At 41.3% G+C, this 17,342-nt stretch overlaps 1 protein-coding gene across 1 annotated transcript; it reads left to right on the forward strand.

The window, feature by feature from the left end:
- Positions 1-37: 37 nt before the first annotated feature.
- On the forward strand, positions 38-15,431 carry aifm1 (apoptosis inducing factor mitochondrion associated 1). Its single transcript, XM_046304163.1, is given in 21 exon segments — positions 38-282; positions 1,354-1,484; positions 2,458-2,566; positions 2,677-2,703; positions 5,760-5,822; positions 5,933-5,998; positions 6,102-6,176; positions 6,618-6,689; positions 7,154-7,302; positions 7,496-7,626; positions 7,713-7,803; positions 8,177-8,261; positions 8,378-8,454; positions 10,488-10,596; positions 12,852-12,959; positions 13,118-13,347; positions 13,585-13,727; positions 13,820-13,944; positions 14,562-14,644; positions 14,646-14,756; positions 14,878-15,431. Coding segments are annotated over 21 exon segments (2,145 nt in total). The 5' UTR covers positions 38-194; the 3' UTR covers positions 14,950-15,431.
- The last annotated feature ends 1,911 nt before the right edge of the window (positions 15,432-17,342 follow it).

A 17,342-nucleotide genomic window follows, 5' to 3' on the forward strand; every position in this document is an offset into this window, starting at 1 on the left:
ATTGCGTGATGACAAAAAAACGCTTTTGAATCAGATGACCTAAAAAAAAAATCTGTCTGGCCTTGTAGCTGGTACTAGCCGTTCTAATTATACTTCAGAGGTACTAGCTGTTTGAGTCACTGGCAAAAGCGAGCCAACGACATTGTTGTACAGATCTAGCTTGTAGCTAGAGGTTTCTCTGTCGTGAACTCGAAATGTGGACGTGTAAAAGCCTGTGGAAGAAGTTAGCCCCACTCGCCAGATCATCTTCAACTTTGTGCCGGCAAAATGCAAGGGGAGTATGTAAGTAACGTTAGCAGCTTGGTGAGCCCTGGATAGCATGTGCAACTTCGAAACTGTGCAGTTGTTAGCCGGTTTCACTGTACACTTACACCCCAAGTCAAACATGAACTACTTCAGTCTGATAACTTTGCTAGGGTAGCTAGTCAGTAACGTTAATGTGCAGTAAAATGCACTAACTACAGATGCGGCTAGTTAGCTAGCTAACGTTAATTAAGTGTCATAGGTAGCTAGCTAACTAGACATATATTTAACGTTGGCTAGCTAGTTACTAACGTTAGATGAGTTAGCACCATTTCGCATGGTGAGTAATGAAACACACAGGCATGTCTGCTAACTAGGATGAAATATTCTCGCATTTAAACCGACGTGGCCCTGTTTTATCATAACTTGTGGCGCAACCTCCCCATGGCCATGTATTCCGCCAAGGTCGTTGCTAGAAAGCATGTCCACCGTGGCTACGTGGTGGGCACCGTCATCTCAACTTCATTGGACCATCGTGACATATTTTCTGTAGGAAAAAAGTTCACATCTCAGTTGGCTTACTGAACTTGAAACTTCAGTAATTTGTTTCTCACATTTTGGGCAATATTCAAATGTTTGCAGAAATTATATAACTTGGGGGAGGCTTGGCTTGTAACACGGTCTCGGGTGCATATACACACAACGTTTATTTCAGACTGTTTATAATGTCAAACTGGATCATCCATCAGGTGTATATGTATTTTTAGGAAGTATTAGTATGATTGAGCCATGCATCATTATCAGCCAGTCAGGGTTTTCTTTGCAGATAAGGTCTTATTGAGATGGTGAGACAAAGAACAGATTCAACTGATATGTTAAACTACCTTTATGAAATCACCGGAATGATTGACTAGTGTCATAACTTGTCACATGCAGGCTATTTCTGTTTACTTTATAACCATTAATCCATTGAAAAGTAATGTACTATTTGAGTTAGCCTAATGGAAAACACTACAGCAGGAGTCCTCAACTCTAGTCCTGGACAGCTACTATATGTTCAGGCTTTTGCTCCAGCCCAGCTTACTTAACACACACCTTGATTCATTTCAGTGTTTAACAATGAGAGAAGACTGCCACTGGTTCCACAGGCCCACATGTCCTCAGGAACTCCAGGGAGTGGAGGGGACAACAACTTGTACTACCTCCTAGTGGGAGCAACCTGTGTAGGGGGAGGATTTTATGTAAGTAATAAGTGTCCTGCCCATTTCTTTCAGTACTGCACACTAGTTTCAGTGCATTATTCTTTTGTCTAATCACAATGTGAATGCAAAGGATTTTGATTGTAGTACTGTGAATCATGCTTTGTTGTGACGTGAACCTGCTTAGTGCTATAGGCTAGCTTTAAAAAACAAGTAGGGCAAATATATTGGACACCATAGGTCGTTGACCTTTGTAGCTGATGACCGTTTTAGTTAAGTCAAAATGTCATCAGGGCTTCAAACTGTAAGGTGCCATTACAAGTCTGGTCTGCATTTGATGTCTTCTGAGTTTTGGCCAGAACTGTGGGTCACCCTATTAATGATTATGTATGGACTTTATTCAATGGAATTGAACAGTTGTTGTTGTCATTGCCCTCTTGCCTCATTCACCCATTCATTACATGTCTTTTGACAGAAGCCTTTAAATACTGTGTGTTGGACCTTCTGGTTTTGAACTTGGCAAATGTAGTCATTTAAGATTCAACTGAGTTTGAGGGTCAAAAAGGGGCCTAGGTAGTCAGGCCTGTCAGCATGGCTGAATTTTAGATAACATTTTAGATGCCCCCATTTTGGCGACGTAGATTAAAAAAACAAATTATTTAATTTAAAAAATGTTTTTGCTAGTTTCCTGCAATTCTATGCATTTTGCTATGGCTAATGCTGTTATTTTGCTCAAGCATAATAACAATCAATACTGCTGAATGTATGGTTTTTGTAATTTTCACTTCTCCCTGACTGTCTAGCTTTTATTTTGGTGATTTGTTAGTTCTCAATGATTATATTTAAAGAACAAATACTGCGTGTTTTTCCATCCCGAAAGCAAATGTATTTTTACACTGTTTGGACATGGGTATCTTGAAGAAAAAAAAACGTTTAGACGTCCTGCCCAAGGATTTCAATGGTAGAAAAATCCCTGAAAAGAGGTTTAAAGATGTAATGTTCTGTATCTTCACAGGCTTACCGCACCATCAAAGGAGACAAAGAGCGATATCAGGAACGAATTAATGAAATTGCTTCCAGACCAAATAAGGTAGTGCCAGAACAACCAATCACAGAGGCCCCAGGTGAGAAGGTTCGATTCATAACACACATTGGCAGTCTAAAGTCACATCTGCATTTTTTGGTCTTTACATTTAAACAAAATTACTCGTGTGGTGTACATCTTGTCTTTCAGGCGAACAAGCTGCTGAAACTCCACAAGGTGAGAATTTTGAGTTGCTTGCCGATAAGAATCCTGTCCCTAACCCTTATGTCATACATTAACATGTAGTCGCTCTGTTTTATGTAACAATGTGCATGATGGTATAACATTAGTGGTCAGGTGAGAATCATAAAAGGCTCAATTATGTTGCATAGTTCAGATTAAAGCAAAATTATTTTTCAATTTGACCCGGTGCATTCTAGCTAGGCATTGAGCCTTTTTTATGAGACATTTTATAAACCCTTGTTCAAAACCTGGAATAAAGGATTATTTGTGGACTTTTCTTAAGAGGAAAAACATGTAAGCCTAGTTATACAGTGCATTCGGAAAGTATTCAGACCCCTTCACTTTTTCCAAATTTTGATACCATACAGCCTTATTCTAAAATGGATCCAAAAAAGTTGTACAGCTGCACCATCGCGAGCATCCTGACCGGTTGCATCACCGCCTGGTATGGCAACTGCTCGGTATCTTGACCGTAAGGCACTACAGAGGGTAGTGCGAACGGCCCAGTACAACACTGGGGTCAAGCTTCCTGCCAACTAGGACATATATACCAGGTGGTGTCAGGAAGGCCCCAAAAATTGTGAGACTCCAGTCACCCAAGTCATAAGACTTCTCTCTGCTACCGCACGGCAAGCGGTACCGGAGTGCCAGGTGTTGGTCCAAAAGGCCCCTTAAACAGCTTCTATCCCCAAGCTATAAGTCTGCTGAACAGCTAATCAAATGGCCACCCCCCCCCTTCCCCTTTGTTTTTTACACTGCTGTTACTCGCTGTTTACCATCTATGCATAGTCACTTTACCCCCACCTACATTTACAAATTATCTCGATTAACCTGTGCCCCTGCACATTTACTCTGTACCGGGCTCCCTGTATATAGCCTTGTTATTGTTATGTAGTTCTACTGTTACTTTTGATTTTATTTATTCAATATTTTCTTCACTATTTCTTGAACTTCACTGTTGGTTAAGGGCTTGTAAGTAAACATTTCACCTGTTGTATTTGGCGCATGACATTTGATTCGAGGATCAATGGCAACTGGATGCACCTGAGCTCAATTTAGAGTCTCATAGCAAAGGGTCTGCATACTTACGCAAATAAGGAATTTCTGTTTTTTATTTTGAATACATGAGCTAACATTTCTAAAAACCTGTTATCGCTTTGTCTTTATGGGTATTGTGTGTAGATTGATGAGAACATATTGTATTTATTCAATTTTAGAATAAGGCTGTAACGTAACAAAATGTGTAAGATGTCAAGGGGACTGAATACTTTCCGAATGTACTGTATATTTCATATTTAGATGTGTATTGTCAAACTCTAGAAAAGCACCACTAGGGGGCATGGATGCTTATGTTGGATATTGTTTTAATTTACATGGATGGTTCGGTTTTTATTTGTGACTTTTCAGATTTTAAAGTTTGGTGGGCAGAGCAAGATTTCACTGAACATGACTACTCTATAAAGCAGTTCCCCCTGGCATCACACCAATGTCACTTCTGTTTGCAACACTAATTCGGCTGTTATTAATAGTTTGTAAATTGTGTGTTCAAAGTAAAGCTAACACATGAAAACTATAGTTTTGTCTACCAACCTACCATGCTTCTGCTTTCCATTTGTTCAACCTCGTCATTGTCTATCATCTTGCACTTACCAGGCTGCCTTTAGCTTTGCTGAGCTTGATTCTTTAAGTTTGGTCAATTATATGGCCCTTAACTGTTGCAGCAGGGTAGAAGGCCTTTAGCTATACATATATGTGTTGAGTTTGCATGTGATTACTCACCATGAAGAGACTTCTGTGCAGGGTTCGGTCTCTGAACCTATAGCGGCTGAGAGCGAGGAGAGCTCTGAGCCTATAGCGGCTGAGAGCGAGGAGAGCTCTGAGCCTATAGCGGCTGAGAGCGAGGAGAGCTCTGAGCCTATAGCGGCTGAGAGCGAGGAGAGCTCTGAGCCTATAGCGGCTGAGAGCGAGGAGAGCTCTGAGCCTATAGCGGCTGAGAGCGAGGTGAGCTCTGAGCCTATAGCGGCTGAGAGCGAGGTGTTACTTTCAGCTATGGAGGAGAGCTCCCCACCTCCAGAGGAACCCGCCCCCTGTGAAACAACGGAACCATCTACAAGTTCTATAGAATATATAGCCATTTATATACGTATATTCCTCCGTCACGTCTGGAACTTCCAAACACATTCACACCCCATTATGTGTATAGAGATGCTTAAGTTCAGAGACTGAGAACTAGCTTATCTAGTTGCCTGTCCTGAGTGTTGCATGGGGCCAGTTTCTGGTCAAACCTCCTCTTCTATCTGTGGCATGTGACTATTTCTCTGTTTTAACGCCCTCTTCAAGTGGCTCACCTCCCGTCAGCACATTTCCCTGTTGTCTACTTTGTTCCTATTCTGCATTTTTATTTTGTCTTCTCAAACTTGGATCAACTGTCTGGGTGCAATGTGTACTCATCCAATCTTGTTTTGTGACGGCACATGTGTTCTGGAACTCCACTCACATACCCCACCATACCATGTCCTTGAATGTAATGTGTACTATTTCAAACGTATAGCTAGGATGTTGTAATTGGATGGAACATGTTGGTGGGGGCATTGTAATTGGAGTTTGTCGGCTATCTATCTATTGGTTGACACAATACCTAGCCCACAGCTCCATGATTATGAATGGATCTCCTCCTGTCTCACATTTTCTGTATCAATCAAACTTTAATAAGTTTGATTTGAATTGTTTACCATCTTGACTAACACCACAGCCTTTCCAATCTCTGCTTCTTTTCCCGTTATAACTACTAGATGTTATGGGAATGTTCCGTTTTTTAAATGACATATTGTTGAAAATTAATTTTGTGTTATTATTATGTTTTGCCTTAATGTTCTGGTTGTGTTAATTGAGGGAGGCAGATCCCACCTTTACAGTTAACTCCTCTATGAAGTCCGTTAAGCTCCTTACGTCATATCAAATGGAGAAGAGCTAAAACCAGTGCAGCACATTTTCAAGCGTTCTGTTTTTCTACCACTCCCCTTAACATTTACGGTCATGCCTACTAACAGAGATTGCACCTGTTACGGAAGATGCTCCTGTGGAAACTCCGGAAGTAACCCCTATTGTCGAAGGTGAGGGTGAAAGTTGCTAGAAAACTCCCCATTTTAGTCAAATCAATGCTTGGCCTGTAAGTATCATAGACCCCCAGAACTTTTTTAAAGAATGTTGGTCAAATACACAGTAGTGTCCCCTGAAGTTGCTGCAGTGGAACAAGAGGATCCTCCCACCACACCAGAGGCTGAGATTGGTAAGGCATGGTTGCATGGATGAAGAAAGCAGGCCTTCCACTCCCATAGGTTTTTGATGTGGAGTTCACCCTATAATCATGGACTATGGATTACCCTCAACAGCACGTGAATCGGTGGTAGAACCAGCTCCTGAAGAATCAGTAGGGACGCCTGATGCTGATCCAGTAGTTAAGAGTGGTAAGATCTGACTTCGTGGAATAAATCATTGTTCATTTTTATTTTAGTTGAAATAGAGTTAATAATAATAATTTAGGACCCATGCTAAAAGAAGCAGCACTTGTAGCTAGATCTGTCCCAGAAGAAGCAGTGGAGCAGCCAAGTGCACTAGCTCTGAGTTGGTAAGAGCTTTGGCCAATGAAGATGAAGTCTCTATTTATTTTTTGAAGTCACTACTAGCATAATGAATAAGCCGTTACATTTTTAAAATGCCATTGGGCTAAACAGAACCTTCAGTGGAACCGTCCCCCGTAGAGGTTATAGAAGAGCCTCCTGCTCCCGTTGTGAAGAGTGGTAAGCACTCAGACCAGTGCATGGGAAAATGATCCCATATTTTTCAATGATCAAAATAGATTTAAGATTTTTTTTCCCAATTGCCTAATGCTTCGGTTATACTAACAGAACCAACACCAGTAGCAGGAAGCCTTCCTGCAGAAACAGCGGAGCTGCAAACTACGACAGAGACAGAGAGTGGTAAGACCTGAGTCCAACCTCTGCTGGAGTGGGAGGGGGCAGACAGACAACACAGCACTATGGGTTTTTCTGTAAACACGATTTGGTTACTTCCAACACATCTCCTTTTTATTTCTTTATTCATTTTCTTTTTATGGTTACGTTGATTTCATTTTCTCCTTCCCAGTTAAGGTTACTCGTTGTCTATGTTTGGGTCCTGTTTATGCTAAGTGATAAAGCTCTCACATGGATGGATAACAATTTTACTTTTTTTGTTTTCCCTTAACTCCATTTGAATCTCCTTTCCTTTTTAAGGTTACTTGTGCAATGGTCATTGTACGGCTAAATGATAATCTCCTACACATGGTTCTGGTGTTTTTAGACTTGAGGTTTTCTATTGTACAGCAGGATGGAGCATGCTTGGGGTCTACCTCTGAGTCCACAGTATCAGACCAGGCAGTGATTTTACCTATTTGCTGTCCCAGCTGCGGAACCTGCAACTGTTGCACCTGCTGAGGTCCCTGCATCTACCCCTGTAGAGTTTCCCTCACACGCCCCCTACCTCTTGATTGGCGGAGGCACAGCCTCCTTCGCTGCAGCACGCTCCATCAGGGCCAGGGACCCAGGAGCCAGGGTTAGTGGGCCTCTCTGTTGTTGATCTATGGAGTGACCAAGAACTTAGCAAGCTGTGTTATGATAGTAGGCTCATTATGGTATGAGTTTTGCAGAGTAATGCAGTCCTACCTCATGTTGATTTCTTTAGACCATAACTAATCTATTTTAGCTCCTTAACCAAAATCTATTTTTCTTTTGATATCTGTCCACAGGTATTGATTATCACTGATGAACCAGACCTTCCATACATGAGGCCTCCTCTCTCCAAGGAGCTGTGGTTCTCTGATGACCCCAGTGTGGTTGACACCCTGCGCTTCAAACAGTGGAATGGCAAGGAGAGGAGGTGTGTGTGTGTGCTCACATGTTAACAGAACACAATCAACATGTGCAATATTATTGTATTAATGCATGTTTATTTCTGGTTTTCAGCATCTACTTCCAGCCTCCCTCATTCTATGTTAGTCCTCAGGATTTGGAGAAAGTGGAAAATGGTGGAGTGGCTGTGCTCACTGGGAAAAAGGTTGGTGCTTGTTTGTTTTTATAGCATAGTATTCTGGTCTTGAGCTATATTCTATATAATTGAAGAATTTGCTTACATTTCATTAGTTATACTATCTTTTCCAAACTTATTCCGATTTAGTAAAAATATTTATCAAACCTTCTTGGAGATTGCAATGGACAGCACTCCAAGGATAATCTTTAATAATTAAATTATTGGTGAATGATTTATTGGTGAATAAATTATTAAACCGTATCCTTAGTGCTGTCCATTTCACTCAATGTATTTTACTAATGCGAATCCAGCACCCAACCTCCATGAAGAAAAATCTGTGAGTGATGAGCATGTTGTCCTAATATCACATTTTTATCAAACCTTCCCTCATCTTCTTCAGGTGGTGCACATGGACGTGAGGGGCAACAAAGTGACACTGAGTGACGACACCGAGATCTCCTATGATAAGTGCCTGATTGCCACAGGTAAACCATGGGGAAAATCCTGTTTATTGAGCGCATCCTGTTTAGCTGCTGACTTGGGTGCGACATTCACAACAGGCTAGGACTGAGCAGTAATTAATATGAGCTTTTTTCTTAAGGTGGAATCCCAAGGAATCTGCAAGTGATTGAGCGAGCTGGAGAAGAGGTGACAAAGAGGACTACACTGTTTAGAAAGGTAAACACATTGCCTAAAGAATCAATGTTTTAAAAGGTGTGGGCAGAAGCCACAAGACGATGATTCATTAATTTGGTGTTTGGTACCATTGACATGACAATAAAACATGCTGAAGCTCGGTCCTTTACAATGTTAGGAAGGGGCAATTATTTTAGTCATCTTCAGGTACTTCCAAGTCATAACTTAGACATGTTCCATCTGTAAGGAGAGCCACCAGGGAGAGCCTTTGTGCTTGATTGATGCGATCTGGTGTTAATGCATCACAAGCCTGGGGGCTCTATTTTCGGGCTGGAGTTAAGGTGGCGCTAGTGTCAAACACATGTTCGTTTTTCCATGACGAAATTGCAAATATTCGCGCTGGCATTTTCCAGCCCTAACGCCAGGTTTGGCAATTTACCTGTCTTATATTAGCTTAGTTGGGTGGGGTGAAAATATGTGCGGTGTTTTAAGTGCTAATTTCAGGCAGTACTGATGGGGATATTTAAGACTAACCAAATGCTGGTTTTTATTGATAACACAGTTGGTTATGGCATGAATTTTGACCTCAAATGCAGCCTATCTAGCCAAGAAGCACACTGCCCATATGAACATGGAACAAGAGTAGGCTAATGTGCTTTTGGTGCCTCTGTATACTTTGTATTTAGAAATACAAAGTAGTCAAGACTGTCGATAAAGGGTTTGGCTTCTGAGACAGCTTGGAAATAAATCTTCATCAAAGCTTTCTTAAAATATCAAGTTTGAGAGGAGTAAAACTGAGCTTACATTACCTTTTTATCTATGCATTGTGGGCAGGCCCACATTATTTTAGTCATGTAGGTCCCATTCTGGACGTGCGTAAAACTCCCTCCATGATGCAGGCTACATGTCTATGCCTATCATGAAACAAGAGATGAGAACCTTGGTGAATACCGGTGAACCACAAATTTGGACGTTATCTGTAACCTGTAAAAATGTCTTGTTTTCCCGTTTCATACGTTAAAAACCCAAGCCCTCCCTTAGGCCTGCTATAATGAAGGCTGGTTCAACAGCAATGCCTGTGTTTTTAACCTGTTGATTTTTATGATATCTTTACGTTTATTGTTTAAAAAAACAACATATTGCTTTTTCATTAAATTTTATTACAACCAAACTTGTTAGAATAATTTACCTTCCTGGTTTTATGTTGACCATGTCCATAGCGCTCTTGCAATGCAACTTCTGGAGATCTGACCTGTAAGGTGGTTCCGATTATGGTAATTGAAAATAAACAGGCATATTTGGGAGCAGTATAACGTCATCCTTTGCTATTTATATTGGATCTTTGACCAGCTACTGTGAAAAGTTTGGATAAGTGTTAAACTCTCCATAGTCTGTCATTTGAATATTATATGCCCACAAGGAGAAATGATGGTGCCTGTAAGTGTGACAGCCTATTTAAAACAGGTTGTTGTGTTTAGAACTAGTTTCAAATGATTGTTTCCTTAGTCTTTTATCAATAATTAATTTACAGTAGGCCTAGCCGTTGTATCAGTGTGAATGCTATTGAAGCCATGCAATTACTTAGAACAATGTGGACTGCAAATGGGTTCAAGTTAACCTATTTATCAAAGATGGGTCTAAATTTTATTTTCGGTTCTGTAAGCCATTTAACAAACTATAACGGACTAACATTGGAGTTGATTCCAAGGCAATACATAACTTGAAGCAACCACGTATCGCCACACCCACATAGTTTTATTCATCAAAACCTAGCCCTTTCGCGCCAACGCCAGCAAGTGCACCGAAAACTGTGATGGTGAAATTAGTAAAACTATTTCTGACACCCCTGAACCTATAGCGCTACCCTCTGCACTTTGATTTACCATTGCATTAGGTTTGTTACAATGGAGCCCTGCGTTATGTCATGTACTTCTGTTTTGCGTAAAACTATAGTGATGTCGATCATTCAAAATAAATGATGGTTTAAGATAAGTGCCAGCAAGTATGTTTTTTTGACAGGGAATACTTGTAGTTACTTGCTATCATTGACAGGGAATACTTGATATCATCCCTAGGTTGAAGATTTCAAAGCTTTGGATAAGGTCTCCAGAGACACCAAATCCATCACCATCATTGGAGGAGGTTTCTTGGGGAGTGAGCTGGCCTGTGCCCTGGGCAGGAGATGTAAGTTAAGTAGGGCTGACCCCATTTTGTCCACTGGTCGATTGTTTGTTTGGTTGATAGGCTATTGTTTGGTCGACCAAGATTTCATAGTGTACAAGACACCTGTCTGATTCGCACCTGCCACAGTGGACTTATCCATTGGGGAGACCGTGGAGATGGCACAATCCATCAGTCTCATACATGTGAAACTAAAATTTTATATGGTGGTTATATTATGTGAGAACATTGGTGCAACACAAATAAAATATTATTTTATAACATGCGCTTTCTCCTGCGTTGGATAGTGGTCGCTGTCCGCAATTCTGAAACACAGTGCGCTGTTGAATTGGCACCATTTCCTAGACCATGTTGCTATGTGCATAATACAAAGTTAACCAGCATATTGATGTTGCGAACCATGCAGCAGCAGAGTTGGGAGATGAGAAAACAGCCCTTGCCTTAATTGTCTTAAGAAAAGTGAGGAGAGAGGAAAACACAATTTAATTAGTTTTATAATCAATTGCCTAACTGTTAAATGTGCCTTGTTTTATAAATCATTTGTATATACAGTGCATTTGGAAAGTATTCCTACCCCTTTTTCCACATTGTTACTTTACAGCCTTGATCTAAAATGTATTTTAAAAAAAAATCTCATTACGATACCTCATAATGACAAAGCAAAAACAGGTTTTTAGAAATGTTGCAAATGTCTAAAAAAAAGAATAATAATTAAATATCGTATTCAGACCCTTTGCTATAAGACTCGAAATTGAGCTCAGGTGCATCCTGTTTCCATTGATCATCCTTGAAATGTTTCTACAACTTGATTGGAGTCCACCAGCAATACATTTAATTGATTGGACATGATTTGGACAGGCACACACCTGTCCCTCAGTTGACCATGAATGTCAAAACAAAAACGAAGTCATGAGGTCGAAGAAATTGTCCGTAAAGCGCGGAGATGGGATTGTGGCGAGGCACAGATCTGGGGAGGTAACAACAAATGTCTACAGTGTTGAAGGTCCGCAAGAACACAGTGACCTCCTCCATTCTTAAATGGAAGAAGTTTGGAACCACCAAGACTCTTCCTATAGCTTGCCACCCGGCCAAACTGAGCAATCGAGGGAGAAGGGCCTTGGTCAGAGAGGTGACTAAGAAGTTCCTCTGTGGAGATTGGAGACCCTTACAGAAGGACAACCATCTCTGCAGCACTCAACTAGTCATGTCTTTATGGTAGTGGCCAGACTGAAGCCACTCCTCAGTAAAAGGTCTGATGAAACCAAGATTGAACCTTTGGCCTGAATGCGAAGCGTTATGTCTGGAGGAAAGCTGGCACCATCCCTACTGTCAAGCATGGTGCTGTGGGGATGTTTTGCAGGGACTGGGAGACTAGTCAGGATCGAGGGAAAGATGAACGGAGTACAGACATCCTTGATGAAAACCTACTCCAGAGCGCTCAGGACCTCAGACTGTGGCAAAGGTTCACCTTCCACGAGGACAATGACCCTAAGCACCCAGCCAAGACCACAAAGGAATGGCTTTGGGACAAGTCTCTGAATGTCCTTGAGTGGCCCAGCTAAGAGCCCAGACTTGAACCCGATCGAACATCTCTGGAGAGACCTGAAAATGGCTGTGCAGCAAGCTCCCCATCCAACCTGAGAGCTTGAGTGTGCCAAGCTTTCGGTATTCTATGGGGTGGCAGGTAGCCTAGTGGTTAGAGCACTGGGCCAGTAACCGAAAGGTTGCTAGATCGAATCCCTGAGCTGACATGGTAAACATCTGTCGTTCTGAACAATGCAGTTAACCCACTGTTCCCAGGCCTTCATTGTAAATAAGAATTTGTTCTTTAACTGACACAAGACTCGAGGCTGTAATCATGGCCAAAGGTGCTTCAACAAAGTACTGAGTGGTCTGAATACGTAAGGCAATGTGATACTTCAGTTTCTGAGAACGGATGCCAGTCACACAGTCCCTCGCCGCCTTTAAAAAATGTTTTAACACAGCAAGTCTGTGCCAGGCCAGGCACATTCAAATAAATTGTGGTCGAACTCCCTCTATTAATTTGTGTGACTTAATTATTTCATCAACAGTTCACTTAAAGTATCAGACAAGCTCAGTGCATATAGTTGATTTGATTAAAACACATAGGATGTGTCTATGGCCCAAATTTTCAAACGTGTTTTTTTTTCTCAATTAATTTGACACTATTACTGAACCAACATTCACCACAGTGAAATGCCCCTTTTGTAATGTGTCTCTGTCCATCCTTCTCCCAGCTGCTGATTCTGACCTGGAGGTAATCCAGATGTTCCCTGAGAAGGGCAACATGGGAAAGGTGCTGCCGGAGTATCTAAGCAACTGGACAACAGCCAAAGTCAAGAGCGGTAAGGAGGGGAAACCTCTTAATCTCTATTATTTGTATGTTTCACTAATGGACTGTATATGGCAGTATATGACTGAGGCAGCCATTGCCAAACTCGCCTGGTTGATACTTCTTTTAAGTAAGTTATTTATACCGAAATTTATCTCTCACCTTTTACAGAGGGAGTGGCGGTCATCACAGAAGCGTTGGTAAAAGCTGTGAGCTTCAAAGATGGTAAAGTGGAGATCAAACTGAAGGATGGTCGTGTGGTGAAGACGGACCATATTGTTGCAGCTGTTGGGCTGGAGCCCAGTGTAGAGCTGGCCAAGTCAGCAGGTCTGGAGGTAGACTCTGACTTTGGGGGCTTTCGGGTCAACGCAGAACTGCAGGCTAGGTCCAATATATGGGTGGTAAGTGCAAATTCAAGTGGTTGTCTTCGGCTCCTACTTCATTTTCTTCTGAAAGGTCAATTCTCAGTAAAGAAGAGCTCCCCCATTGAAAGATTGAGAACATCTCATAAGATATGCATCCTTTACTCTCATTCTCAAGCACAAGGAAACTATAAACTAAAAAGTGTTGTCATTTATTACTGATGTGTCATGACTACGTAGGCCACTGTTGTGATCCTTTGTGTCCTCTGTTTACAGGCAGGTGATGCAGCGTGCTTCTATGACATCAGACTGGGCCGCAGGCGAGTGGAGCACCATGACCATGCAGTCGTGAGTGGCCGGCTGGCCGGAGAGAACATGACTGGAGCCAATAAGCCCTACTGGCATCAGTCCATGTTCTGGTACGAGTCATATCATTCAGTTTCCTTGTCACTAATCGTCAGTGGCTCCCTCTCCTCTAAACTTGTATCTAATTTCCTATTTTGTCCCACAGGAGTGACCTGGGGCCTGATGTAGGCTATGAGGCCATTGGGATAGTAGACAGTAGCCTTCCAACAGTTGGAGTATTTGCCAAAGCCACTGCTAAGGACACCCCCAAAGCTGCCACAGAGAAGTCAGGTATAACCATCCACATTATACTGATTTACAGTCAACATAATTGTCAGATTCCAGCCACCCAAGTTCTAGACTGTTTTCTCTGCTACTACACTGCAAGTGGTACCGATGCACCAAGTCTGGAACCAACAGGACCCTGGAGAGCTTCTACCCCCAAGCCATAAGACTGCTGAATAGTTAGTTAAATAGTTACCCAGACTATCTGCATTGACCCTTTTTGCATGAACTCTTTTGACTCATAACATATGTTGTTGCTACTGTTTATTATCGATCCTGTTGCCTAGTCACTTTACACCTACCTATATGTCCAAATCTACCTCTTACCTTGCACATTGACTCGGTACTATTACCCTGTTTATATAGCCAAGTTATCGTTGCTCATTGTGCAATCATTCCTCACGGTATCATTTTTTATTTTTTAATCTTTGCGATGTTGGGAAGGGCCTGTAAGTAAGCATTTCACTGTTAGTCTACACCCGTTGTTTACAAAGCATGTGCTGACAACTATTTGATTCTACAGAAGGACCTCTGTTTTACAAATCAACTCAACTTTTAAACCCCCCCCCCCCCCCAACAATTGTTTCAAAGACATAGACTGAGCGTCTTTCCTATCCCGATAGGAACTGGAATCCGTTCGGAGAGTGAGACCGAGGGGACGGCCAGTAGTCCTGTAGCCTCCTCAACCCCTGAACCCCCCTCCAGTACCCGAGCAGAAGGACAACTACGGGAAAGGAGTGATCTTCTATCTGCGAGACAAAGTGGTGGTGGGCATTATCCTGTGGAACGTGTTCAACAGAATGCCCGTTGCAAGGAAGGTGAGAATTGTCACAAATGTCAGAGGATACATATTTTCTCTGTTCTTTAACCCGCTCCATGTCACTTAAGTGATGTTGAACGCAGTTAAATATAGACTGCTTTGTATTCTTGTCTTTGCAGATCATCAAAGATGGAGAGGAACATGCCGATCTGAATGAAGTGGCTAAGCTCTTCAACATTCACGACGACTGAGTCTTCTCTCCTCTGGGGAGGCTGAGCCTATGCTGGGAGAGACGTGTGCTGTCACTACTCATAAAGGCTTTGAACTTTCACAGTCATCGCCAGGCTTTGGCAGACCCCACTATGATGATGCACTTGAAAAGGGAGAATCTCTGGACACAAATCTACTCTGTACATTTTAATGTCGCTGGAATATTGTCATGTTTGTAATTTCTATCACATGCATGTTTTTTTTCTTATTTTCTATTCAAGATAGTGAGTAGAAATGTTCCCGATGTCGATCAGTCTAATCGTTCTATATAGAATGAATGCCGCCCCCATATCCTCAGATCTATTCTGTTGCGTTTTGTGATCAAGGTGAAATTGTCAATCCCGGGAATACAGGTGATGGTGTGCAAGCCTGACAACATACTGGTACATAGAGGTTGTTTTTCAGTGTGATCAGAGCAGCTCCTATTGTTAAAGGCTGCAATAAACATGTTTTTAAATTGAAATTATCCTACCATTTGCATTTTTATTTCCTAAGATGATGTTATCACTTAGTTAGGAGAACTGGTTCTGATATGGACTGCAAGCACTAAAGTCCCTTGATACATTTCCAAGAGAACTTGTATTATAACATGGTTTCATATGGTTTAAATGTTGGTAATTAAATGACACAAGCTCAAATATGGAGTCTCTTATGCAGTGGCTTTTGCTATGGTTTACCATGTTGAGACCGTTTTGTTGAACAAAAGATCCAGGTTAGTGCCATGGCTCTCCTCAGAGTGGATGGGAACAGGCAGTCCTGCTCCAAGGGCGCCTGACCTGTGGGCTATAGCATACAGAACCACTCACTGGGAAAGTAGGTCTGCAGTATAACTTAATACTCTACAGAAGGCTGCCACATTAAAATTAAAGTTGGCCTACTTAACCACTATGGAACTGGAAATGTTTTTACATGCAGAAAACTTGCATGATTTTAAAGATTTTTTCCCCTCCCAATCTGCTGACACTGGCTCTTAAACACCTCCCTGTGGGAAGGAGGGAAACTTTTTACAGATGTAAAGGAACTGTCTTAACACGTGTGAGGTACAGCTAGCATCGCTTTTACTAAGATAAGTCTGCCATAGGCGTAATTATTAAAAGTAATGTGTGAAATGTATTGCTGCCTTATGTCTGACTGTTACTACTGAGTTCCTCCAAAGGTGTGATAATTTATCTAGGTGTTGAAAAGAAGTAATTAACCTGTGAACAGAAAACGTATCCCTTCGAGGGATTGTTTAATTAACTAGTCGAGAACTTCTCATAAGAAAGAAATATACAAAATGTCTTTCCCTTTTGTATTGTACACCTTGAAAGTACTTTCCTTTTGATAACAATGTTGTGCCCTTTATTCTTTAATTTGTCTGCTTAACTGCCTTGAGTGCCCCTCTTCATTCTTGAATAATTCAAAATCCTTTTATCAATTAATGTTTATTTAATACATTCTTCAAATTAATTATTTTAATAATGGAGATAGACTTGTATCTAGAAATATACTTACCAAAAATATAAATGCAATAATTTCAAAGATTTTACTGAGTTACAGTTCATATAAGGAAATCAGTCAATTGAAATTCATTAGGCCCTTATTGGTGGACCTTGGAGGGCATAGGCCCACCCACTGGGGAGCCAGGCACAGCCAATCAGGTGGAGTGTTTCCCCATAAAAGGGCTTTATTACGGACACAAATACTCCTGTGATTGTGAGGCCGTTTGTACTTATTGCCAAATTCTCTAAAATGATGTTGGAGGGGCTTATGGTAGAGAAATGAACATAAAATTATCTAGCAACAGCTCTTGTTGACATTCCTTCAGTCAGCATGCCAATTGCACGCTCCCTTAACTTGAGATCTGTGGCATTGTGTTGTGTGGCAAAACTGCACATCTTAAAGTGGCAATTTATTGTCCACCAGCACAAGGTGCACCTATGTAACGACCATGCTGTTCAATCAGCTTCTTGATATGCCACACCTATCAAGGCCGATGGATTATCTTGGCAAAGGAGAAATGCTCACTAACAGGGATGTAAACCAATTTGTGCACAACATTTGAGAGAAATATGCTCATATGGAACATTTCTGGGATTTATTTTTTCAGCTCATGAAACATTGGACCAACACTACATGTTGCGTTTAAATTTTGTTCAGTGAATATATATTTGGGGAATGTATGTCCATGTTCTCTGTTACTGTGTTTTTCTTTTTAGGTGAAAAAAAGGTATTTAATAGAAAATGCCTTGACTGTGGATCCAAACTGTTCATGAAAGTCTAAAGCCATCATAAAATAAAGTCTCAAAATATTGGAACTTTAAAGACTCACTGACTAAAAAATGTATAAAAAAGAGGTCTCAAATGCTGCTGTCTCTAAATATTCCTGCTGAAA

Source organism: Oncorhynchus gorbuscha, linkage group LG16, assembly GCF_021184085.1.
Source record: "Oncorhynchus gorbuscha isolate QuinsamMale2020 ecotype Even-year linkage group LG16, OgorEven_v1.0, whole genome shotgun sequence".
Taxonomy (NCBI): domain Eukaryota; kingdom Metazoa; phylum Chordata; class Actinopteri; order Salmoniformes; family Salmonidae; genus Oncorhynchus; species Oncorhynchus gorbuscha.